The 26,977-nt window shown below is 38.5% G+C and overlaps 1 protein-coding gene across 16 annotated transcripts in view; it reads left to right on the plus strand.

Annotated features, from left to right (window-relative positions):
• The window catches only part of MLLT10 (MLLT10 histone lysine methyltransferase DOT1L cofactor), a 230,037-nt gene that overhangs the window by 189,917 nt on the left and 13,143 nt on the right, over positions 1-26,977 (plus strand). For all 16 annotated transcript variants that reach the window (XM_084868008.1, XM_084867998.1, XM_084867999.1 and 13 more), the window contains 3 exons: positions 14,245-14,362; positions 15,704-15,776; positions 24,956-25,110. In XM_084868008.1, the coding sequence (XP_084724134.1) occupies positions 14,245-14,362; positions 15,704-15,776; positions 24,956-25,110 (346 nt within the window). The remainder of the gene's footprint in view (positions 1-14,244; positions 14,363-15,703; positions 15,777-24,955; positions 25,111-26,977) is intronic.

The following is a 26,977-nucleotide window of genomic DNA, read 5'->3' on the forward strand; positions in this document are numbered from 1 at the left end:
ACTGGAGTGGTGCTTCAGACAGAAGCGAGGACGTGCAGGCAGCCGGGGAGCCGGGGAGCGGGACGTGCTGGCTCCCGGGCGGCTGGGAGTAAAGCCAGGGTCGTATTCTTTTTTTTTTTTCTTTTTTTTTTTCTTTTTTTTTTAAATACATTTTATTGATTTTTTTTTTTGCCCCCCTCCCTCCCTTCCATACATACCCTCCCTCCCCAGAGTTTTGTGTCCATTGGTTGTACTTATATGCATGTACACAAGTCCTTCGGTTGATCTATTATCTCCCCCAGATCTCCCTACCCTCCCTGCTGTAATTTGACAGTCTGCCTGTTGCTTTACTGTCTCTATATCTGTCTCTTGGTTCATCAGTTTATAATGTTCTTTATCATCCACAAATAAGTGAGGTCATGTGGTGTTTCTCTTTCATTGATTGGCTTATTTCACTCAGCATGATGTTCTCCAATTCCATCCAGGTTGCTGCACGAATATCGTGCAATGGACCTCTAGTGTAGGATAAAAAGTGAATATAGAATAAAGAGTGAAAGATCCCTTTAAGTACTAAAGACTTTCCTTCCTCCTAGTGGCAGAGGAGGAATGTTCATAAATATTGTAAATAATGGTGACTATGCTGTTGGTTTTTTATTTATGCTTTTCCTCCACTTTTTATCTGTAATTTGATAGGTGATCTAGTTAATCTATGGGAATGCTTTAAAAGCAAGAGTCAAATCAGAAAAATCATGATCTTGAATAAAAAGGATAGCAAATGGGCAAAGCTATGTACACACACACCCCTTCTCCAGCCCATTCCTACCCCCACATTTCCCTAAAGGCAATATATTAAAATTCTTAAAGTATATAAAATATTTATTTATTTGAAATTCTTTATTTTTTTACTTTTACTTTATACAAAGCTCTAGAAGTAAGTGTGTTAACACTTTGAGAAGATTATTAACAGTGGTAAATGTCTAATTACAAAAAACTAAATAGTTGTTTGTAACTTGTTGTAAACTTATGCTTTATGTATGTCTTCATAATTTCCATTGTATGGGCCTTTAGAATGTAGATACTTTCCTAGTATTTTCTGTAGGCTGTACATCAAAGCATAGCATTGTAATTTTTAAAGTATATAATAGTGCAGTATAAACAATCACCATTATAATTAGGTTACATATTAGAATAAACAACAGACAGTTGGTCACAGAAAATCAATGGCATGATTAGTGGTATTATCTTTGAAAATGAAAGTTAACTATTTGGTAAGCCTCTTTACCTGAATAAGTGGAGTTTGACTGGTTTAGGAGAGTTGTTCTTTAGGGTATTTCACTAGCCTTAGTGAAGTTGCCATAATCCCTTTGTAGGGATTTGGAGATAGGGTAAAAAGATAAATATCTTTATGTTTTTATTTTTATCTCTTTTAATTTGAATTGAGTATAGCCATATGTTCTTGATAGCTTTATATTCTTGGATAAAGTCTCATAGGAACATTTTCACTGTGCATTTTTCTTTCTTTATAAAGTCTGTTTTAATTACTCTCTGGTTAATTCCAGGTTGATTTAAGCAAAAATCTCATTTCTTCTTATTCATTATGTTTGTGGTTTTAGGAATTGGCATTAGGAAAATCAATGGGGGAAATGGTGGTAAAGAGAAATTTATAGCTTGAGGGAAAATTCCACTTAACATATGACACAACTAAAGAACAAAGAAATCACAATTGCAAGTAATCCAGGATTCAGTCCAATTAAAATCTTTAGTGTTTATACTCTTTCCATGTTGCAATAAGATGGGTCTTTTATAAATGTGATCAGCCAGTTAGACTCAAATGCTAGCTACATGCTGAGACAACTGTATCTATGTTTCAGTCCAGCAGTAAAGCTTTCTGCCTTTAAGTTGCAGCTTTTTTAGCCTGGCTTATCTGGTGCTGCTGTAGCAACCATCAGTCTCCAGGCAACTGAGGCAGGTTGACCTCTCAATTGAACTGAGAGTGGAACTACTTCAATTTAGCTGCCTGAGACAAGACTATTGGTATTGAATGTGCAAAATGTGAATTTTCTAGGTGGTATGCAAGGGAAAGGATACAAAAATGTTTAGAATAAATAGAATGTTTAGATAGAACTCTTAAAAATTGTGATGTACTTGGTAATTGAATCTTTTCAAAATGGCAAAAGTTTATTTCTGGTTTAATTCTCATATAGGCCCTCTTTGTTTTCAAATCATATAAGTCATTGTATTTAGATAGTCAGATCCTAGCCTTTTACATAGGTTTTTTTAAAAATAGGTAGATGATTTAAAGTTAAGAGAGCAGTGCTTATAAGGTAAATTAAAATAATATTTAAAATTAATTATTGAAGTCTTGTTACAGTTATTAAGAAAACCATGACATACAAATCAGATAATAGAAATGTTAAATTTGAATAATGTTTTGCCTCTCTCCTTTCCTCAAAAAACTTAATGAAAGTTGTAATTTTTAGTGACTGGGTTGGTGTCGGCAGGAAAAATCCAGAGGTCATTCTTAATCTTTCTGGCCTTGGTTTTTTTAGATAGGCCTTTTGTTTAGATTAATTGCTATTTTAAAAATTGTTTTCTACAAAGTGGTCGGGGAGGTAAGATCAGGAAGCTAACAAAAATTAAAACTGGGAATAGATTTTTTGCCTTTAATGGGAACAAAATGAGATGTTTTTGCATTTTAAGAGTAGGGGAGAGGAAAGGGTGTCTGATGCTTAGCACTATGATTCAAAAACCTCTTATAGCCCTTTTACACCATAAGCATCTATAGAATAAAAAACAAGATGTAGGGTTGGTTTCCTTTTTGGATGGGTGGCAGTTCACTGGTTAATATATTGGATAATTCACCTTTTTTTTCTTCAGTGTTAAATCATTATGTTTTATTCGATATACTTGTTTTTAGAATAATTGTTCTTTCATAGTAATCAGCAATATAGTTAAATTGTAGGTTTTTTGGGTTTTTTTACATTATTGGAAGATAGAACTACTGTTCATGTGATTTTCTTAATGATATGCTATGCTCGTGTTGTATCATGAGTATAGGTATAAATTGGTTTCTGTAGGTCTGCCATTAATTTTCCATCTTGCCTTTCATATTCCCCTCTGTTTCCTAGTTCTAATTCATTCTGTTCTATCTTTGGGAGAATTCAAGTGCATTTATTTGAAAGGTGATTTCTTTAATAGAAGAATTTAAGGCTGAATGTAATGAAAAAAATTGTATTCTAATATATTCTGCATTCTAGGTTTTGCTTTTGGATACAGTCTTCATGCAGTTAATCATGGTTCATTGTTCACTCTGTGTTGCTGTTATAAAAAGGATATAGACTTAATAATTTAAAGAAACTTCCAAGGTTTATGTGATATTTAGTAAATTAAAATATTTAAGTATTTTGAAGGTACAGTATAGTGGCTAATGTTTTGTAGATTTCTGAGACTTTAACTTCAATTATGAATATTTTGTTTTCTAATAGCATAACTTTGGCATGTGCATGTTACGTGTGTGTGTGTGTGTGTGTGTGTGTGTGTATCTGTGTGTGTTTTAGGGAATTGTCTTAGATGTAGTCCTTAATTTTCTTTCAAGTGATGTGTCTAATATTATGATACTTTTATTCTGTTTAAGAAAATGGTTCACTTTCCCAACAATTCACCTGATTTGATTGATCAGAATGAAAGTTTCAATAAATCCTATCTAATAAAAGTAATATGCAAGTTAGCCATCACTCTGCAACCAAATTGCGGTATCCATAAACACAAGATGGTAGCACCCAGCCCTCTCAGGCCCAGGGAGAGCTGCCGCTGAGAGCAGGAAGCATGAGGCCCTGGCTATTGGCCTGGGGGGTGCCTCTGCACCCCTGGCGAGATCAGCTCCCAGCCGCAACCTGGGCAGTGGCCTGGAGGCAGACGCGTACACCCCCCCACACCCCCGGGCACCATCTGTTCCCAGCTGTAACCTGGGAAATAGACCTGGGAGGCAGCGCGCACCCCCAGCGCGATCTGCTCCCAGCCCCTGACCTGGGCTGTCAGCCTGTAAGGCAGCGCGTGTCCTCCCTCCCTACTCCCCGTGAGATCTTCTCCCAGCCGTGACCTGGGCCTTAGGCCTGGGAGGTGGTGCACACCCTGGCGCGATCAGATCCCAGCTGCAACCTGGGCCATAGGCCTGGGAGGCAGTGTGCACCCCCTTCACAATCCGCTCCCAGTGGCTGCATCCCTCCACCCCCCAACTGCCAGACACAATCCGTTCCTAGCCTCGGCCTGGGCTGAGGGTCTGGGAGGCGCCCGCAACTGCCGACTCCCTTCCTCCCCCCGCAGCGATCAGCTCCCATCCACAGCCGGGGGTGTAGGCCTGGGAGGCAGCTGTGCCCCCAAGAGCTCTCTCTTCCCTGGGGCAGCCTGGGGTGTCTGCCTCCAAAGGGCCTGCACCCCCATGGACTGATCCCACACACACACCTATAGCCTTGGAATTTCCCTTGCCCCCTCAAATCAGCAAAGTGATTCATCACTTACTGGAAAGGAATAAAAGGATAAAAGAAAGAAAGGATAAAAGATGGAACATCAAGGAAAAGAAAGAGAAGGAAAAAAGGAAGAAACAACCATATGATATCACCTTTCCAAAGTCTCATGAAATTCCTGTTTAAGGAGTTTATTTTATGACACTTTTAGTTTGGGTTTACATTTTTACTGGTTTGTTAAGACCACGGCAAGTACACTGTCCAATATGTTAAAGAAAAAAACCCTATCTAATAAAGAGGAAATATGCAGGGGAGAGCTTTTGGGGTTGACCGGGCCAACAGTGGAGGGCAGTTGGGGACTATCGGGCCAGCAGGGGAACAGTTAGGCATCAATCAGGCTGGCAAAGGAGTGGTTAGGGGGTGATCAGGCTGGCAGGCAGAAGTGGTTAGGGGCAATCAGGCAGGCAGGTGAGCACTTGGGATCCAGCAGTCCTGGATTGTGAAAGGGATGTCTGACTGCCTGTTAAACTGCCTGTTAAACATCCCTCAAGTGGTTCCAGATTGGAGAGGGTGCAGGTTGGGCTGAATTTCGTGCACCAGGCCTCTAGTCTATATATATATAAAAGCCTAAGTGACTGACTGTTCACCTGTCCCACTGGTAGCTATAATGCACACTGACCACCAGGGGGCAGACACTCAACACAGGAGCTACCGAGCTGTGGTGACATGGCAGCTGTAGTTCTCAGGTGACACCCCCAGAACCAGAGAGAAGGGAGCCTAATTCCGGGATACGTCACCTGTCACCTGAGAACTGCCCTCTAAGAGCCTAATTCTGGGATACGTCACCTGAGAACCGACATCCCCTAAGGGGTCCCTCAATCCAGGACCCCTTAGGGATGTCGGAGAGCTGGTTTCAGCCCAATCCCCACAGGCCAGGCCGAGGGACCCCACCAGTGCATGGATCCATGCACCAGGTCTCTAGTAATTTTAGGGTTGATTATAATTTAAAGAAAGTTAACATTTTGAGCAAAATAAGTTTTTATCAGTGCTCATTAGGGTCACTTGAATGATGGAAAGGTCAAAGTAACTACACTAGGTCACATGTCCAGTAAGTGATGAAACTTTAAGTTTGGAAGCAAGGCAATCTTGACTGTTGAGCCTGCTCTCTGGTTTACCAATCTGTAACATAAAAATTAATTCCCCAAATGGGTCTCTACTAATATGTTAAGAGATATCACTTTGGCCGAAACCGGTTTGGCTCAGTGGATAGAGCACGGCCTGCGGACTGAAAGGTCCCGGGTTCGATTCTGGTCAAGGGCTTCTACCTTGGATGCAGGCATGTCCCTAGTGGGAAGTGTGCAGGAGGCAGCTGATCGATGATTCTCTTTCATCAATGTTTCTAGCTCTCTATCCCTCTCTCTTCCTCTCTGTAAAAAATCAATAAAATATATATTTTTTTAAAAAAGAGGTATCACTTTGAAAAACATTGTTAGGAATTTTACTGTTTCCCTTTGTGTCACACAGTGCAAACTAGCAGAAATTTGAGTCAGAAAACTTGAGTTCCAGGAGTTTTACTACTCACTAGTGTAACTATGGGCAGCTCTTTTAAATTTGTGGGCATCATTTTTTTTCATAAATAAAATAAAAACTTTTAATACCTGTTCTACCTGTCATACATGTATGTTAGAAACTTCAAATGAAAATAAGTACTTTGCACACTGTAATGTACTTTAGAATTAATGGTTATTACACTGATGTTGTAGGACATAATTAATTTCAACTGTTACAGAAGCACCTCCTTTGTTAAAAATAGTATTACATTTTTTCTTTTAAAACTCATAATTTCATGTTAACACAGAAATATGAATTTTTCACATTTTATTTTTTTAATGTTATTTAATTGATTTCAGAGAAAGGAAGGGAGAGATAGAAACATCAGTGATGAGAAAAAATCATTGGTTGGCTGCCTCCTGCACGTCCTGTACTGGGGATTGACCCCACAATCTGGGCATGTGAACTGTCCAGGAATCAACCGGTGATCTGGTTCATTCATGGGTCGATGCTCTACCACCGAGCCACGCTGGCCAGGCAGTTTTACCCATTTTAGGTTCAGCTGTTGACTAAGGTCTTTTCAGTTCTTAGATTATTTCAGTAACCACTGTAGTACTAGGGACTTAATTTTCTCCCAGAAGATAAGAGATATATTAATTAGATATTAACCAATTAGGAAACCTTAGAATTGGTTGACTATTCCATATAGTCCTGTTGTTCACTCATGAGTTCAGGGGGGATTTAACTATAGTTTGATCCCTCCCACTACTTTATTAGAAATTCAATTGTAGGGCATTTTAGCATTAGCCTAAACGGTGGTTTTGAATACGTTAAGCTCCTAACAATTAAGGAGCAGTTTGGGGCATTGAATAATGTGGAATAATGCAATTGAACCTGACAGCTTTAGCAGTCAGCCTACTCATTGGACCTGAAAGTTGTTCACACTTGGTTTCATCTCTCATCATACGCTCAGTATTAAAGCCTTAGTGGTAGAGCTGACATAGAAATGGGGGCTGTTACCAGAATGCGTTTTGTAGTGCAGTTTGAATTGAATATATGAAGCTTTCCAGTGTTCCCGGTTTTTCCTGGAAGCTTTTCTAGTCAAAATGTGTTTGCAAATTGAAGAAATACATAAATTATAATTAAATATTTGTGTCCTTACATTGTATTTGTAGTATTGCTATGCTATTATATAGGTGTGAGCAAAAGATAGTAATAATAAATAATACAAAAATAAATATTAATATAAGAATAAACTTTCACATACAACTGTAATTCTACTTTTGCCCATCCATATATATAAATTTAAGATGATATTGCATAATGAGATATTTATACTGCTGATTTTTCTTAGATAGGTATGTTTCAGTCTTTGAAGTATAGCCATGTTAATTAGAATACAATTGGTAGATTATATTCTCTAACAAAGTTAATGGCAAAGATAGAAAGCATAATAACTTATGAAAACAATTTTTTAAATAACTAAAATTAGTTTATCATGTGCTAAGCATTCTGTTAAGCCTTTTACATATACCCACTCAGCTAATTCTCAATATTTTTATGAGCATAGGTACCATTATCTCCGTTTTTATAGATTGATGATAGAGAGGTTAAGTACCTTGCCCAAGTGAGACGGCCTGGTTTATGGCAGATACCATGATAATAAATAAGTTTTCCTTCTAATATCGATAGTATATGTGGAATAGGAATTTTAAAAGTAATAATCAGTTTAATTGAGTTCGAAAATTTTTGGAAGAATGTATTTTTAAGTCATGTGTCAGGGTTGGAAAGCTACTTGTTTGAATTGTTTGATTTTAACATGTATTGACAAGCTAATTGTGTATTTAAAAAATGCTTTCTATAACCTTTTCCTGTATGACTGAAGTTTGAAGTTTCATATCCACCTCTAGATGATGTATTGCCATGATCCTTTTCTAAATGTGAAATTTTTGCTATAGGTACTGTTGTTTCCAACCTAAATTTTCTTCATATTTTTCTACTGTTACCAACATTAGAAGGGAAAAGAAATCTACCAAAACAGTACCCACTTTAAGTCTGATATTCACATAATTATGTAGACTTAGCCTGACTTTTTTCCCCTCCACAACTAACTCCTTTAGAATGAGCCAAGTGCCTAGGAATTTGGTAGTAACTTTACTCTATGAGAGCTCTTCTAAAACTTTTCTGTAGTCCCAAATAGGTATCCTCTATAATAAAAGGCTAATATGCAAATTGCCCCTATGAGCGGGAGTTCCAGTGACTGGGCGTTAGACGTGTGCAGACCACCAGGGAGTGGCATGGAACATGGCGGGTGTCGGTGATACCGCATTGGCAGCAGACAGTAGTGGAGGCACTGCCAGCCCTGATCACCCTACTGGTCGCCCTGACTGAAGATGGTGGGGGGTGGAGGGGGCGGTGAGCTGGCAGAACCAGGCCAAGGTGGGGGTCCCAATCTCCCTGCCAGTCGCCCCCCATATCTGCCCTGACCACCAGCTAGTCCTAGGGACCCTACCCATGGATGAATTTCATGCACCGGGCCTCTAGTTTAATGTAAGAGGTAAATTATTAACAGGGACGTTTCAAGCTGAACTGTAATTTTCATCTTACTAATATTTTAAATATGTCAGTCTACTTAGAAAACAGTAAATTTCTTTGGTTTGCTTTGAGTTTGAACATTGCCTTGATAGACTCACATATATTTCTAGATGTTTGACATAGTAAGTTAGAACTTTGCTAAGGCTATTCTTTGATTCGGACACCTAAACATATTTTGTTTCTAAATAACAGCTTTACCTCAATAATTGTTCAGCTTATTCTTACTTTGCTTGACCTTGGCTCTATCTTGAAAAATAATTATGCTTTTGCCGAAACCGGTTTGGGTCAGTGGTAGAGCGTCGGTCTGTGGACTGAAAGGTCCCGGGTTCGATTCCGGTCAAGGGCATGTACATTGGTTGTGGGCGCATCCCCGGTAGGGGGTGTGCAAGTGGCAGCTGGTTGATGTTTCTCTCTCATCGACGTTTCTAGCTCTCTATCTCTTTCCCTTCCTCTCTGTAAAAAAATCAATAAAATATATATATTTTTTAAAAATATGCTTTTGCAAAAGTGTTATTAGAATAAGTATAATATAACATCTTGAGTGGAAGTGTTTCCTTTCAACTATTAATCTTGGGAAAAGAATAAAAAAACTTTTTTTCAAAGATAACATATATTGGAAATTAAATCAAATGTTTATTATTGCAATATGAATTTATAATTCTATAAAATATTTTTATCTTTGAACTAATCTAACACCTACTTTCACATTTTGAGATGACTATTTCAGTGGGACACTATAATGTCAAGTACCTAGTTTGTTTGTAGTCATATTCTTTTTTTTTTAACTTTCTATTTTGAAAAAATTTTAGATGTATAGAAAAGTTACAAAAAACAGTAGAGTAGATTTCACATATATCATGGATACCCTTCACTCAGTGTTAACAACTCATATTCTTATAGTGCCAGTAGATCCAAGGAGGATATCTGTCCACATAGACATTTTCCTTACTTGGGCAAGATAAAATTGACATGTCATAAGGTAGGTACTGCCCTCTATAAAGAATTGCCAGTCCTTTTTTTTTTTTTTTAACCACATTTTGTTAATCCATTTTTGAATTAATAGACATTTGATTCCTTTCCATTTTTTAGCTATTAGGAATAATGCCTCTGTGAGCATTCATGTACTAATTTTTGTGGGAACATATTCATATGTGTATTTTTTAAATTTAAATTTCCTGTCAACATTTAAAATTAAAAATTAGAAAAGTTGGTAACTGTGGACCATCATTTCTATGTGTCAACCAGGGGCTGTACCTGAGTAATGGTTAACCCTCTTTGGTAGGACTCACAAGCTCCTGTTTAGTATAGTCCTCTCTTGTATACCCTAAAATTGGCCTTAGTTCTCAGTTGCTTGACTTGGTACTTACATTTTGTTGTTCTCATAGTATAGCTAAAGAGGAAAACATTTATTATATTCATATCTTGATCAAATACTTAAAAAAAAAACAAATGTAGACCAAGAAAACTGGGAGGGGAGCTTCCACCCCCCCAGAAGTGAAGAATATTCCCAGTCTTTATATCAGGTTTTCTGAAGGAGACTTATGATACATTAGTAATTTGCTTTCCATGTACTGTTTAAAGTCCACGTCCAAAGTATACTGTGGAGAAATGTGTGCATATTGTTTCTTCCTTGTTCCATATTTATTTTATATAAAAGTGTTGAGTGCTCTTTATGCTTCATAACCACTGTTTCTTTAGGTTCACATGGAGAGCCTTCCATTCCCCCCTCAATCTTAGTGATTATACTTATTAATGAAAACAAAAATTTTTGAATCTACACATTGCCAGGCATTATTCATTCTTCTCAGTAAGGTCTCTTTTTCCCCCCCTACTCTCTTAGGTAACCTCCTTCATTGATGCTCAGTTATGGAATCCTTTCACTAACATGTTGGAGGGTTTTTTTGGCCCTACCTATGGTGCCAACAGTTATTAAGGGTTCTCAGCATTAATCATTCTAAACATAATTTCAGAAGTAGTGACTAAACAGTGTCAGTCATTTTGGAGTCTTTGGTGGCTCATATCTGCTTAACATGATATGTTAATGAATTGAGTTTTAATATAGAGTAGTTTAGATTTTTTAATACACCACAAAACTACCTGGTAAATTTTTTTTAAAAATATATTTTATTGATTTTGTACAGAGAGGAAGGGAGAGAGATAGAGAGTTAGAAACATTGATGAGAGAGAGTCATCGATCAGCTGCCTCTTGCACACCCCCTACTGGGGATATGCCCGCAACCAAGGTGCATGCCCTTGACCGGAATTGAACCCGGGACCCTTCAGTCCCCAAGCCGACGCTCTATCCATTGAGCCAAACCGGTCCCGGCATCTACCTGGTAAAATTAATAACTTATTTTTTTTTTTTTATCTCTTTTGAAAGTTTCTCATTTAGATAAATGCAATAATTTAAAAACTACTACCAGATCATTTTTACCCATTCAGAAAATTGGGAAATTGGTCATTTAGGACAATTAAGAATGCATTCCCATTTTAGTTTATTATTATTAATTTACTTTTACCTGCCATCTTTATAAAATATATTCTTTTCTGCTTTGGATTATGTTAAAGATGACTTACCCTTTTCTTGATAATAATCATTATGCTGATCATGTTAAGCAGGTAACATGGGCTGTTGGTCTACTTTGCATTTTGAATTTTTAGTATAGTGAGTCTTGTGTGATATGCAAGCTAAGATAATTTGGAGACTACATCAAGAAATTTGAAGCTAATAAGTAAATATAAAACCCTTGATAGAAGGAACCCTTCCTGAAAAAGGATGCATTTCTGATTAGAGTATAGGATCTTTTGACTTATTTCTTTTAATATATTTTTATTGGTTATTTATTTATTTATTTTGAGAGAGAGAGAAACGGAGAGAGAGAGAGAGAGAGAGAGAGAGAGAGAGAGGGGAGGGGAGGGGAGGGGAGGGGAGGGGAGGGGAGGGGAGGGGAGGGGAGGGGAGGGGAGGGGAGGGGAGGGGAGGGGAGGGGAGGGGAGGGGAGGGGAGGGGAGAGGAGAGGAGAGGAGAGGAGAGGAGAGGAGAGGAGAGGAGAGGAGAGGAGAGGAGAGGAAGAGAGATAAAAACATCGATGAGAGAAAAAGATCAGCATCAATCTGCTTCCTCCTGCATGCCCCCTATTGGGGATCGAGCCCCCAATCTGGGCAAGTGCCCAGACCAGATAGCAGCCCAGCGACTTTCTGGTGCTTAGATCGAAGTCAACCACCAGCTGCACCAGGCAGGCAGGATCTTTTTGTTCTTACCAAGAGACTAAGGCAGCTCATAAAACTGATAATTGGAACTAAGAAAGTAATCCAACTGGTATAGTAATATTAGTTCTGATTCAGTAAAAGATGACTACATGAAAAAGGAGAATCAAAATGCTAAGATATAGCCTGGCCAGTGTGGCTCAGTGGTTGAGCATTGACCCATGAACCAAGAGATCACTGGTTCAGTTTCTGTCAGGGCATATGCCTGGGTTATGGGCTCAGTACCCAATAGGGGATGTGCAGGAGGCACCCAGTCAATGTTTCTGTCTCTTATTTATGTTTCTACCTCTCTGTCCTTCTTCCTTCCTCTCTCTAGTCAATAGAAACATGTGGGATTCTTTTTAAAGGCTAAGATGCATATACTAAGGCATCTAGATATCTATGTTCTTTGAGCACCACCCCACCAGAACTCTGTAATATGTTTATTCTTGCTCATATTTTTTCTTCTTTTGCTGTCAGCTGTTACTTCTTACTGCCAACAAACTGTCTTAAGATATACTACTTTTTCTTCCTCTAATTAATTTTCCATTTCTAATCTTTTTTTATGCTTAGTTGATCTTTTTGGAATTATGTCTAGAGTAAGAATAATTAGGCTCAGTAAAAGGCATTTTTAAGTATTAGATACCTGAGATTTTAACTGATGTCCCTGGTAACATCTGGTCTTTTTGTTCATTTGGATTTTTCTTTTTCTAAGTTATTTGATAAGTAGCCAAGATTCCCAAGTATTTGACTTCTGGGGAGGTAAAAGAAAAAAAAAAATTTTTTTTTAAATCTCACTATATTTTTACTTATGAAATATATATTTTATGTATATAATACTAAATACATGATAAATATCTAATATGATCGTCAGGTTAAAAATATGACTTACCTTTTACTAAAGCTAGTTGATGGTTAAATAGGACTTTACAGTACAAACTTACTGACTTTGTATACATATCTTTAATAAGAGGAAAAACGAAACCCAGAAATTGACCAATTGATCTTAGACATTTAAGTATGAACTGTGAAATATAACATTTGAAACAATGGAAAGCAAGGACAGGCATGATTCTGCATCAAGAAGACTATGAATTTAAAGTCAAATTTTCTTGCTTAGTAAGTTGTATAGAGGCCAGATATAATGTCAGGGTCTGAGTCTTTCTAGAAACATTGTTTATGCTCTGAAAGATTTTGCTTTTTATAACTACTATGTTGTCTTGGTCTCTTGTGTGTAGTTATACATTTCAAAATGTTCCACATCTTTTGTTCTGCTGTTACTCAACTTCCTTATATTAGATGTGCTTCAATACTTGAAATTATTTTTCACAATTTTGTTCTGAAATAACTATACAGTGATTCGTTTTATAAAAACTTGTTTGATTTCATTCATGAAAAAGAATATGAAGTGTATTTTAAATTTTGTGGTTCTGTTAAATCTGAAGAGTATTTCAGGCTAGTAATAGCCTTCTGTGAATATGACAGTATTTTGTGTATCAGAAATTTGCTTCCAAAAATGCCACATTTTAAGGTTATATATACTATTCTTGGAAAGTGGGAGAAACTGTTCACATCAAAGAAGGCATTTTTATTACAATGGATTACGCAAGACTTTGGCCAGCCTCCTTCGCTTCATCTGTTTAAGGGTTCATTTTCGCTTGTTTGGCACAAGTCCCAGTAGAGGCCTTCAGAATTGTGGTTAGCTACATGAATGAATCACAAACTTTGGACCAGCTCTTTAGTTAGTAGAACTGGCTTCCTGCCAAAAAGACAGTGCCTTTTTATGGGGTCAGAGCAAAGCTGTGATTCCTTGAGCCTTACATTGTATAGAAAACATACTTGTAATGCCTGTTTGCTTCCTTTTAAAATAAAAACAAAACTGAAAAAGCAGCAGGCTTCCAAGTCTATCAAAATAGAAAGTAACAAAATAGTGTGCAGGTTTTACTAATGACAGTTAATGGAAATAAGACTCTGTAAAGTTAAAATACTAAAAATAGGTATTGGACATTTTGACCTTCTTAGCATCCTATGATGTAAGAGACTAAAAAGCATGTTAGACATCTGTTGTCTACCTGCCCTTATTTTATAGTGGTTTAATAAGATTAAATAGTCATATGTTCACATGGTTACCATGCCACTGGGTTTTGATACTGACTGCATACTTGGAAATTAAAGCAGTAACAGTTTGAATGTTCTGGTCCTTAAAAAAAAAAAAAATGGAGTTATGTAACTTTAAAAACTGAAATGTTGTAATGGTAAAACAAATGAGAATGAAATTTGCTCTTCAGATAGTTATGAATTTTTGCTTATATTCGTAGGTTGGAGTAAATAGTTATTAGGTCCATCAGGAGGAAAAGTATTAAGATTTTTCAAATATAATTCACTTATCCTTATAATTCTTTTTATTTAGGCAAATGCCCTATCTGGATCTTCTCTTAGTCAGGCACCATCTCATATGTATGGCAATAGATTAAATACAAATTCTTCAATGGCAGCTCTTATAGCTCAGTCCGAAAACACTCAAACAGGTAAGTTTTCAAGAATTTTTAAACTCTAAAATTCTATCCCTCTTACCCAATGAAATTTCCCCCTTAATGGCTTATTTTATTTGAAAAGTCTAAAGGTGTACTTAATACAGAATTATGCCTTTTTTTTCTTACGAGAAGAATCACAGTTGGAAGTAAGTAGTATGCTGTGCTGCAAAATAGTTATGTGCCTTTTTCAACTCTCTGAAATGTATTGTAAATGTTTAAGCAGAAGCATCAGCAGGCAGGAATGCAACAATGTTTCCTGTGACCTCTGTGATTGATGTGTTCAGTTCTCAGTTCTATGCAATGAAAGTATCCTAACACTGGGCTTTTTTGTGAATAGCCTAAACCTTTATTTACATAATTCATGAAATTGCATTACATAAACTTGGTTAAAAAAAAAAATCCTGTTAGAGAATTTCTACAGTGTTTAGTAATCCTGTGAATTTTGACCAGTTGGACATTTTGTAGCATTTGCCTTTTGTACTATTTTAATGGGTTGCTGGATTTGCTTTGTTTCATTCCTTCCTTAAGGATTTGTTGACATGTCCAAGTAGTCATGCCTGTTTGGGGGAAGGGAATGGGTTTAGCAGTTCACCAAGAATGGATCAGTCATGTCTTTACCCTTTAAGGGTCAAAGGTTATCTGACTCTGAATAAGGGGAGGACAACCTTGAAAGAGGCCAGATAGGGTGATTTTATAAGCAACTAACTAGGAAATACAAGTTACTTTTCAAGCAGAGATATTCTGTGATCTCAGGATTATTTTGAAGAAAATAAAAATTTCCTTTTAAATACAGAATTCTGTGTTCCTCCTTATTTTTGTCAATTTGTATATTTAATATTATTCTTGATGTGAGGTTCCATGTAATTTACATATATATATATATATGATTTTAATCTTGGTGTGTGGCTCTATGTAATACATTATGTATTTTATTACTTCTCTTGGTTTGCAAAGTGTTAAAAAACAAAGTGTAAGGCTTTGCTGTGATAAGCATGCAGATTACCAGTTCACCGCTGTGATTCATTACTTTAACCATAGAAATTAAAAGTGGCTGAGGGGAGGGTACTGCAAATGCAAACCACACTTCTGTGCTGTAAAATTGAAAGGAATGAAAGAACAAAACATAATCCAAGCCTTCTACACCCACAGAAGCATGTAGAGACAACACCTTACATGCCACAGTTCAGCAATTTTAAACTACTAGCAACATACTAGATCTTTTACTTTTATAGTAAATACAAAGGTAGTGCTAAAGGTCTTAGGGAAAATCAGGCAAGAGATTAAAATCTCTTATCTAGAGAGTCACTTATCAGCTATGAAATATTTACCCTGCAGATCAGGATCTTGGAGACAATAGCCGCAGCCTCGTTGGCAGAGGAAGCTCACCCCGAGGAAGCCTCTCACCCAGGTAAGCATTATTTACACTGCGCAGTGTGGGCACAGGAAACATTTTGAGATTGGAAACGTCTATCTCGTATCAGCAGAGTGTACATCTGTGAGGCTATAGAAGCACTCTGAAGATAGGAAGCATGTCTGGACAGTCAGGAAAAATGATTCTGAATTAATTTTAATATTAATTTAAACACAGTTTTCTAAGCTTTTTAAAAGTTATAACTCTTATATTTCCAATCAATTTGAACTCTCTTGTTTTTATTATTTATGTATTTTGCTGCTGGTACTACTAATGTATTAGTTTGAGTAATTCTTTTTGCTCATAAAATAGTCTTCAAGTCTCTTAAAGCTACAGAATCAAGGCTTTCAACTTTAGCTTCCAGTTTTAGTTCTGTTGTGGCAATTCACTTAAACCTTTAGTCTTTAGTTCCTAATTTAGTAAATGAAGTTCTTGTGATTCATCTCTGAAATCCCTCTAGTTCTTAGAATTATTTAAATTAAAGTATAGCAAATGTGTTACATTATTTCTTGAAACTGTTTCAGGTACCCTTTATTAGGACACTCCTAATCAGAGTTGTACTGAAAGATTGAATTTCTCTTAGCACAATCTTAAGTACCCCAAATCTTCTATCTCAATGGGGAGAATAATAGTAGGAAATGTTGTGACCCTGTTTTACTAATTCTATTCCACTTTCACCTTCTATACCTTCTTCTGGTTTGTTTTCTCTCTGTCCTCTAATCTTGTAAGTTCTGCCTCAAGTATGGATTTAGACTGGGTGAGAATGGAGAGCAGAAGGAGAAAAAAAGCCCATTTTAGAAAATTCTTTTCAACCATGGCAAACTAAAAATGTTCAACTATGGGAATTTTAAAAAATTCTGTTGAAAGTTAAAATTTTTAGCCCTGGTTGGTTTGGCTCAGTGGTTAGAGTGCCAGTCCACGGACCTAAGGGTCTCAGGTTTGATTCCTGGTCAAAGGCACGAACCTCAGTTGCAGGGTCAATGCCCTGCCCCAGTTGGGGAGGCAACTAACAATCAATGTGTTTCTCTCATGTTAATGTTTCTCTCTCTCCCTTTCCTTTCCTCTCTCCATTCTATTCTCTGAAAATCAATGAAAAGATATCCTCAGTTGAGGATTTTTAAAAAAGTTAAAATTTCTATGTGATAACTGCCATGAGTATCAGTGTTACTGTGTTGCTGATATCATCAGGGAAGTTCTATTAAGAAACATTTGTCATTAAAGAGATTAGTACAGTAACCTCTAATTTTGTATTTCCTAGGTGGTAGTATATTAGCAGTGCCTTTTTTCTACATAGTTCTTTTATTTTTTATTTTTATTTTTTGTTGAAAGTGTTATAGATGTCCCCTTTTCCCACTCCATTGTCCCTTTTCTCCTCACTTCCTCCCCCTCCTCAGGATTTTGCATATATGCATATAAATTCTTTGGTTAATCTCCTCCCTTCTTCCCTCTGAAAATTGTCAGTCTGTTGCATGCTTTCATGTCTCTGGATTTATTTTGTTTGCCAGCTTATTCTGTTCATTAGATTACATGTAAAAGTGGATCATGCGATATTTGTCTTTCTCTGACTAGCTTATTTCAGTTAGCATAATACTTTTCAGGTTCCTCCGTGCTGTCTCACAGGGTAAGAGATCCTTCTTTTTTAAAAAAAAAAAAAAAAAAAAAAAAAAAAAAAATTTAATTTATTTATTGATTAAGGTATCACATATTTGTCCTCAACCCCCCATTCTAATCCCCCACCTCCCCTCATGCCCCCACCCCACTATTGTCCTTGACACTGGTTAGGCTCATATGTATGCACATAAGTCCTTTGGTTGATCTCTCCCTTTTATCCCCACCCTCCCTTTGAGGTCCAACAGTCTGACCCATGGCTCCTTATCTCTGGGTCTGTTCTTGTTCACCAGTCTATGTTGTTCACCATTTCCCCTAGATGAGTGAGATCATGTCCTACTGGAAATATACTTATAAGAATAAAAAATGAGCCGAAACCGGTTTGGCTCAATGGATAGAGCGTCGGCTTGGGGACTGAAGGGTCCCGGGTTCGATTCCGGTCAAGGGCATATACTTTGGTTGCGGGCATATCCCCAGTAGGGGGTGTGCAAGAGGCAGCTGATCGATGACTCTCTCTCATCGATGTTTCTAACTCTCTATCTCTCTCCCTTTCTCTCTGTACAAAATCAATAAAATATATTTTTAAAATAAATAAATAAATAAAAAGAATAAAAAATGAGACAAGCAATAATCGTTATGCTGAATGGCATATGAATCAGTCTGTAATGAGCTTCTTTCTGGGCCACCAGTTCTTTTGAGACCCAATTTCAATGTCAAACAGTTCCTTATGTGTACATGTCAGCAATGATATTTCAGTTCTGGATGGTGGGCAAATGGTGGTAATGCAGGTCCAACCCTCTCTGGTTTGGTCCTGGGCAACCTGCAGTGATATAGCTGCTGTCTGCTAGTATGGTAAGGTGTGACTTGCATCTCTGGACTGCTTCTCTTCTGTCTTCATGGCTGGAGTAGTCCTATCAATTCCTCTTGTTGCAGGAATCCACATGGTCTCGGAGTTTTCTGAAAATATACAAACATATTCTCGACCAAAAGTTAATAAAGGAATATTTTCTATAAATTTGACTTGGGATCCTTTTTCCTTTTTTGCCCAAATTATTTTCCTCTGGCTTGTTTTGACACCATATGTGTTTTTCTTGGGTGTTTTGCTGATAGCATTACAATTAATTTTCTAAAGTACAAATTTTCTAGCTGCAATTTACTTTCAGGTTATTTCTCCTTACATGATACTCTTCTACTTTCCCCCTTTTTTGGTTTAAATATTAGGAGGCTTTTGGAAATTTTGAGATCCTTCTTTTTTATAGCTGCATAATATTTCAAGGTATAAATTAGGGGTGTCGAACTCAATCAGAGAAGGGGCCAAAATCTAAATCCAGCCTAAATCGCGGGCCGAATGGTTTACTGAACAGTCATAAACTGACAATGTCATAAACTGACAGCGGAGTGCAGTGATGACAGCGCGGTGCGGGCCACATTGCAAGGCCTGGCAGGCTGGATTTGGCCCGAGGGCCTTGTGTTTGACACATGTGGTATAAATGTACCACAACTTTTTAATCCACTCATCTATGAATAGGTATCTGGGCTATTTCCAGGTCTTAGCTATTATAAATAATGCTGTTACGAATATAGGGGTGCATATATTCTTTCTAATTGGTATTTCAGGCTTCTTAGGCTATATTCCTAGCAATGGGATTACTGGGTCAAATGGCAATCCTGGATTTAATTTTTTGAGGAAAGTTTTCTTTTCTTTTTTTAAAATATATTTTTATTGATTTCAGAGGAAAGAGAGGAAGAGAGAGATAGAAACATCAATGATGAGAGAGAATCACTGACTGGCTGCCCCTGGAACGCCCCCCACTGGAGATCAAGCCCACAACCCAGGCATGTGCCCTTGACTGGAATCAAACCTGGGACTCTTCAGCCTGCAGGCCAGGCCCACACTCTATCCACTGAGCCAAATCAGCCAGGGCTACATTGTTTTCTACAGTGGTTGTACCAGTCTGCATTCCCACCAGCAACGTATTAGGTTTCCTTTTTTTCCACATCCTCACCAGCACTTTTTGTTTGTTGGTAGAAGCCTTTCTGCTGGCAGGTGTAAAGTGATACCTCATTATTGGATTAATTTGCATTTTTCTGATGATTAGTGATGTTGAGCTTTTTATCATATGTCTCTTGGCCATTTGTATGTCCTTTTTGGAGAAGTATCTATTTAGGTTCTCTCATTTTTAAGTTGTATTATTGTCTTCCTTTTGTTGATTTGTCTTCCTTTTGTTGATACGAGTACTTCGTATGTTTGGAAATTAACACCTTATCAGATGTATCATTGGCACTTATGTTCCCCTATACAGAGGGTTCCCTTTTCATTTTGATGATGGTTACTTTTGCCCTGCCAAACTTTTTATTTTGGTGTAGTCCCATTTGTTTATTTTCCCTTCCTTTCTCTTATTCTAGACATTTTATGCTACATGGGATGTTTGATATTTTGCTGCTTACATTTTCTTCCAGGATTTTTATAGTTTCATGACTTACATTTGAATCTTATTTTATTTTATTTTTTTATTATTTTTTAAATCAACCTTTATTGTTCATATTATTACAAAGGTTCCTCATTTCTTCCCCCTTCCACCAGATTTGAATCTTTTATCCATTTTTAGTTTGTTCTTGTATACGGTGTAAGTTGGTGCTCTAGTTAAATTTTTTGCTTATACCTGTCCAATTATCCTAACACCATTTATTAGAGGGACTGTCTTTACTTCATTGTACCCTCTTGCCTCCTTTGTCAAATATTAACTGAGCGTAATGGCTTGGGTTGATTTCTGACTTCTCTGTTCTGTTTCATTGATCTATATGCCTGTTCTTGTGCCAGTACCAAGCTGTTTTGATTACAATGGCTTTATAGTATAGCCTGATATCTGGTATTGTGATCTCTCCAACTTTGTTTCTCAAGATTGCTGCAGTTATTCAGTCTTTTTTGGTTCCATATAAATTTTTGGAGTATTTGCTCTAGATCTGTGAAATATGCCATTTAAAAATATATATATATTTTATTGACTTCAGAGAGGAAGGGAGAGAGAGAGAGAGAGAGATCAGTGATGAGAGATAATCATTGATCAGCTGCCTCTGCATGCCCCACACTGAGGATCGAGCCTGCAACCCAAATATGTGCCCTGATCAGGCGTTAAACCGTAACCTCCTGGTTCATAGGGCAACACTTAACCACTGGGCCATGCTGGCCAGGCAATATACCATTGGTATTTTAAATGCATATATGTTGCAATGTTGGCTGGTGAGTTGAGTTCTGACTTAGTCTTTGATTTTTCAAGATCTTCTTTGTATTCTTTCTTAAGTAATTTTACTATCTTTTGCTCTCACTTGATGTCTTCACATTGAGAACTTCTTTGGTTTCTTCCTCCTTGTCCTGGGAGCTCAGTAGGTTGGTCTGTGGCACCCCTTTGTTCTCCGCGGGCTCCCGCGCTGCTCCAGCCTGTTGCCGGGGTCGGCGCCGCCCAGGAAGCAGCCCACGGCCTTGGCTCTGTTGCCCACGCTCAGAGGTCGAAGGCTCAGGGGCACACCCCGCCCCCCCCCTCCCCCCCGGGGGCCCCGTCGCCCGGCTCCCTGCTGGCGCCCGGCTGGCCAGTGTCCGGCAGCGGCTCCTGCTCCCTGTCGCATTCCTCCAGTCTGGAGCTTTTTTTTCTCCTTCCTGCTAGGGGAGTCTAGGATCAGAGTCAACAGACTGTCCTCTGCGCGCAGTACGCGCGACTCTGGGGGCTCTGCTTTTCGCCACTCCCCTGGGATTCCGCTTCACAGCCCCGTCTCCCCCTGCTCGAGCCTGGGTCCCCAGGGTCTGGTCCAGGACTGGGGTTCAGAGCAGTGGAAACTGGGGCCCAACACAGCCGGGGCTCCTGTTTCCTTCCCTCCAGGGCAATCCCGCATCAGAGTCAACATTCCTTCCCTTGCAAGCAATGTGCGCGACTCCGAGGCTCGGCCTTTCGCCGCTTTCCCAGGACTCCGCCTTACAGCCCCGTCTCCCTCTGCCCGAGCCTGGGTCCCCAGGGATTGGCCCAGAACTGGGGTTCAGAGCAGTCCGGACTGAGGCTCGGCGCCACCGGAGGCCCTGTTCCTTCCGGCTAGGGTAATCCAGCATCAGAGTCAACATTCAGTCCTCTGCGCGCAATGTGCGCGCGACTCCGGGGGCCCTGCTTTTCACTGCTCGCCTGGGATTCCGCCTCACAGCCCCGTCTCCCCCTGCCGGAGCTGGGTCCCCAGGGTCTGGCCCATAACTGGGCTCAGCACTGCCGGTTCGGGGGTTCAGCCCAGGATGGGGGTTCTATTTCCTTCCTGCTAGGGAACGCCGGGCAGCAACCAGCCCTCTTCTCCTCTCCGGCTGCGACCTCTCCGCGCGCGTGCGTGCGCGCAGCATGTCTCTGTACCTTAGGCTTTTCAGCTCCTCTGATTTTCCTTCTGGTTTACTCTTTCCTTCTTGTTGTAGAATTTTCAGTCAGTCGACTACCTGTAGCTCTAGGCGATGTCCACTCTACATTTTAGTTGTATTCCATTGAAATTGTTGTGTGCTGCTGCGGTTAGGTGTCTACCCGAGCAGCCATCTTGGATCCTCTCTCCCATTGGTATTTTAATAGAGATTGCAATGAATCTATATATTCCTTTGGGTAGTATGGACATTTTAGTGATGTTAATTCTACCAGTCCATGAGCATGGTATATTCCCCCATTTATATCTTCTTTCTCTTTTTTCAACATTCTGTAGCTTTCCAAATATAGGTATTTTACCTCTTTGGTTAAGTTTATTTTTAAGTGTCTTAATTTCTTTTTTACAATGGTAAAGGGATTGTTTGTTCAATTTCTCTTTCTGAGAGTTCATTATTGGTGTATAAAAATGCCATCAAGCCAAAACCGGTTTTGCTCAGTGGATAGAGTCCCAGGTTCTATTCCAGTCGAGGGCATGTACCTTGGTTGCGGGCACATCCCCAGTAGGGGATGTGAAGAGGCAGCTGATCGATGATTCTCTCTCATTGATGTTTCTAACTCTCTATCCCTCTCTCTTCCTCTCTGTAAAAAAATCAATAAAAATATATTAAAAATAAAAATAAAATAAAAATGCCATCAAGCCCTAGCCAGTTTGATTCAATGGATAGAGCATCAGCCCTCAAAATGAAGGGTCCCAGGTTTGATCCCCAGCCTGAGTCAGAGTGCATTGGGGCGGGGGGGGGGGGGGGGGGTGCGGACCAATCAACGTCTCTCAGACTGATGTTTCTCTTTCTTTGTCTCTTCCCCTTCCTTTCAGTTTCTCTAAAAATCAATGGGAAAATATCTTCGGGTGAGGAGTTTTTTTTTAATGCCATAGATTTCTGGGTGTTATTTTTCTATCCTGCTACATTGCCAAATTCATTTATAAATCTAGTAGTTTCTTTGGGGAGTCTTTAGGGTTTTCTATATACAATATCATGTCATCTGTGGATAATAACAATTTTACATTCTTCTGTAAGTTTTTCATATATGGCCTTTATTATATTGAGATACGATCTGTCTGTCCCCACTTTGCTGAGAGTTTTTATCAAAAATAGGTGCTGGGCCCTGGCTGGTTTGGCTCAGTAGACTGAGGACTGAAGGGTTCCTGGTTCGGGGCACATGCCTGGGTTGCAGGCTCGATCATCAATGAGGGGGCGTGTAGGAAGCAGCCGATCAATGGTTCTCTCTCATCATTGATTTTTCTTTCTTTTTTTTAAAGATATATTTTATTGATTTTTTATAGAGAGGAAGAGAGAGAGATAGTTAGAAACATCAATGAGAGAGAGACATCGATCAGCTGCCTCTTGCACACCCCTTACTGGGGATGTGCCCGCAACCAAGGTACATGCCTTTGACTGGAATCGAACCCGGGACCTTTCAGTCCACAAGCCGATGTTCTATCCACTGAGCCAAACCCGTCTTGGCATCATCATTGATTTTTCTATCTCTCCCTTTTCCTTCCTCTCTGAAATCAAGAAAAAAATATACTTTAAAAAAATGTATGTTGGATTTTGTTGAATGCTTTTTCTGCATCTATTGATACAATTTTTGTCTTTCAATTTGTTATGTAATTCATTGATTTGTTAATATCGTACAGCTTTGCATTCCTGAAATAAATCCCACTGGCCATGATGTATGATCTTTTTAATAAATTGCTGGATTCGATTTGCTAATATTTTGTTGAGGATTTTAGCATCTGTGTTCATCAGGGATGTTACTGTAATTTTCTTTGTGGTGTCTTTATCTGGTTTTTGGAATTAGGATAATGCTGTCCTCATAAAAAGAGCTTGCACGTGTTCCTTCCTCTTGGATTTTTTGGAAAGTTTGGGGAGGATATGTGTTAGTTATTAGCCAAATGTAGATAGCACATGGTATTTTTATATGGACTAAAAAGCCTCATTTGTTGTTTAACTTCTTATTTAAAGATATTTGTCTAGAGAAACATTTTAAGGCAGTTGCAAAACAACAGAAGGTTGTTAGAAGACTTGCCTTGTAACCCAAACTCTATCATTAATCAGTTTTGTGTCTTTGATCAAGACACTCAAGTCCCATTTGTTTTATCAGATAGAAATGGAGCCAGTAATCCAGGCTTTGACTCATTACTAGGTTGTTGAGAAAATCATATGAGATGGTTATGTGGAAACACTTTGGGTACTCTAAAACCCTTTATTAATGTGTTATGTAAATATGGAAGCTGGGAACTAGAAATAGCCACATTTACTAATTTGAAACAAAAAAAGTGGGTGAAGGAGAACATTGCATATTCATTTCAATATAAGTAACTAGAGGCCCAGAGCACAAGTAGAGTCCCTAGGCCTGGCCAGCGATGGGGCCTTCCTTCTGCTGGCCAGGGCCTTCCTTCATTCTGCGCCACCCCCCACCCCACCCCAGTGGTCAACGCATGTCATAGCGAGCAATTGAACTCTCCATCAAACTCCCAAGGGACACTTTGCATATTAGCCTTTTATATTGAGAGATACTTGTTTTGGAAGTGTAATTAAGTCATCTGAAATGCAGATATGACATTTTGGAAACATTTGTCAAATAAAAATTGCTTTGTTTTTGATAATATTCCTTAATACTGAAAATACTTACAAATAAGTATTTTAGATTTAGAATAAAAAGCTTCAAAATTATTAAAAATATCTGTTTACTAATATTTGATTGAGCTTTTGTTGTAAATTAAAATAAATTCTACATTAAAATACATACTACATTATTATAACTCTGATATTTTGCATATTAAAGCAGAATGGTGGGGCTCTTTTCTGGCTAGTTAGGTTAAAGTCTTACAAACCTATATCAAGTTCTTGTATAGCCTATTTCAGATATTATTGTCAATGTATTTATATTTTTCTAGTGGTTTTTAATTATCAAGTATGGCCAGCTAGTCCTTTGGTTTTGCAATTTGAGGAGGAATAATGATAATTACTAAATTTTAGTAGATTATGGTTTGATTGTTCTAGCATAGGCTGCTTGGTGTTAGAAAACTTGTACAGGAAAAGGGCCGGCATAAGGTAAGAAGTGTGAATGTGCTCTCCTTTGAAGGGTTCTGCTGTTTAACCCAAGAATTAATGTTTTCAACAGATCCCCCGTAAGCAGCTTACAGATTCGCTATGATCCACCAAGCAACAGCAGTTTGGAAAATCTGCCTCCGGTAGCAGCCAGCATAGAACAGCTTTTGGAGAGGCAGTGGAGTGAAGGACAGCAATTTTTATTAGAACAGGGTACTCCTAGTGACAGTAAGTATTCTTTTCTTGTCTTTAAAGAAAGATGGTAGATGGATGGGTGGATGAAACAACAGAGAGATGGATAGGTGCAGAAATCACGCTTAATCAAGAATAGCAATGAAATGATGATATATGTTTTATATTAAAAGGTAAGAATAATGTAATATAGTGGCTTATTGGAACAAATTCTACAGTTTTACTGCTTGATCTTATATCCTGTCTTTGCATACTTTAACAGATCATGGGTAACTTTCTTAAATGTCAGTGTGCTCTAGTCTCCCATTTGTAGAATGGGAGTAATAATGTATCTGTATCATAATTTTGAGTATTAAATGACATAAAAAATGTAAGGAACATTGCCTGACTCATAGAAAGCTCTAATCTATTCACTGGTCATTGTTACTGTTTATAATTATTATAACATGGATGCATTGCTTTTCATTGTATTTTGTTCTGATCAAATTTTAACTTTTACTAAAATACACGAGTTATATTTTTCTTAGCTTAATTTTTTGAATAAAAGTTGCTCATCTCAGGAGAAGTTATTATAAACAGTGCATATAGTCAAGTATGTCAACTATCTTGATTTTATAATTTGTATGAGAAAGAATAATAATGACCAACTTATATATATGTAAATAATATATATAATTTTATATACTACGTATCATTTACTTTTTAAATTCTATAATATATGTTATATATACATATTAATTATCTTTATAATTTTAAGTATTGACAGGGAGACCATGGGTAAAAAATGCCAAACAGCAAAGTTACAGTACAGGTAGTGGTTAGCTGGAAACATGGCCTAGTGTTAAGGATGTATTTGGGGGCAGGATGAGGAATAGGTGGTTTTTATATTTTGGGATATAAACTTTTGCTGCTTTATTTTATTAAAACATTAGAAGCCCATTACATGAAATTCGTGCATTGGTGGGTTCCCTAGGCCTGGCCGGCAATCAGGGCCGATCGGTTCCCCGCTCCCCGCCGCCTCCTTCCCTCATCTGCTACCACCAACCCCTAGTTCCCTGGCCCAGCCCAGGCCAGCCCTGGCCAGGTGATTGGGGCCTGCTAGCTGGGAAAGGGACAGGAGGAGGGACCCAGGAGGTTGGCTGCTAGCCCCAAGGAGGGAGCCAGCCCTCAGTCCCCTGGGAAAGGGGCCACATCCACTGCCACCCATCCCTGGTTCCCCATCCCAGCACAGGGGCCTGACAGACCAGGAGGTTGGCTGGCAAGGCCCTATGGGTGATTGGGGCCTGTAGGCTGGGTGCAGCTCCTGCGTTGTGTGTCTGCCCCCTGGTGGTCAGTGCACATAATAACGACCAGTCCTTATAGTCCCGTTGTAATGGTCTCTTAGGCTTTTATACATATATATAATAGAATAGGTTTTGCTTATTGTTAGTAGACAAGTGCCATAAATTGTATTTTTATAAATGGTGCCATCACATTAAAAAAGTGCTTATTTTAAGAAAATTCATGCTGGGAAAATCCTTTAAATGATAGCTGGAAAACAGGTTTTGCTTAGTCTTATTGCATCTCATTTGGGTGCATAAGAGTTTCTTTGTGGGATTTTGAAGAGGAGGAATAAAAGTTAACCCTTTGCACTCCGCTGTCCCCTCTCAGGGGACATCGGAATTCTAGCATATCACTTGGATGTCCCCTCTCAGGGGACATTGCAGTTTATTAGTGATTACGGGGAATTGAGTTATTTCAACGCACTCTGCCGCAAAGTAGCGTCGAGTAGCTGGTAGCCAATGTCCAGAATGGTTCGGAGTGCAAAGGGTTAAATCCTTGGGAAATGATCATATGTGTTTGTACTAGTAGAATTGTATCTTTTTAAGGCCCTAAGGGCATGTTAAGCAAATACAACTTTTAT

This window comes from Pipistrellus hanaki (assembly GCF_964339955.1).
Source record: "Pipistrellus hanaki genome assembly, chromosome: 1".
Lineage (NCBI taxonomy): Eukaryota > Metazoa > Chordata > Mammalia > Chiroptera > Vespertilionidae > Pipistrellus > Pipistrellus hanaki.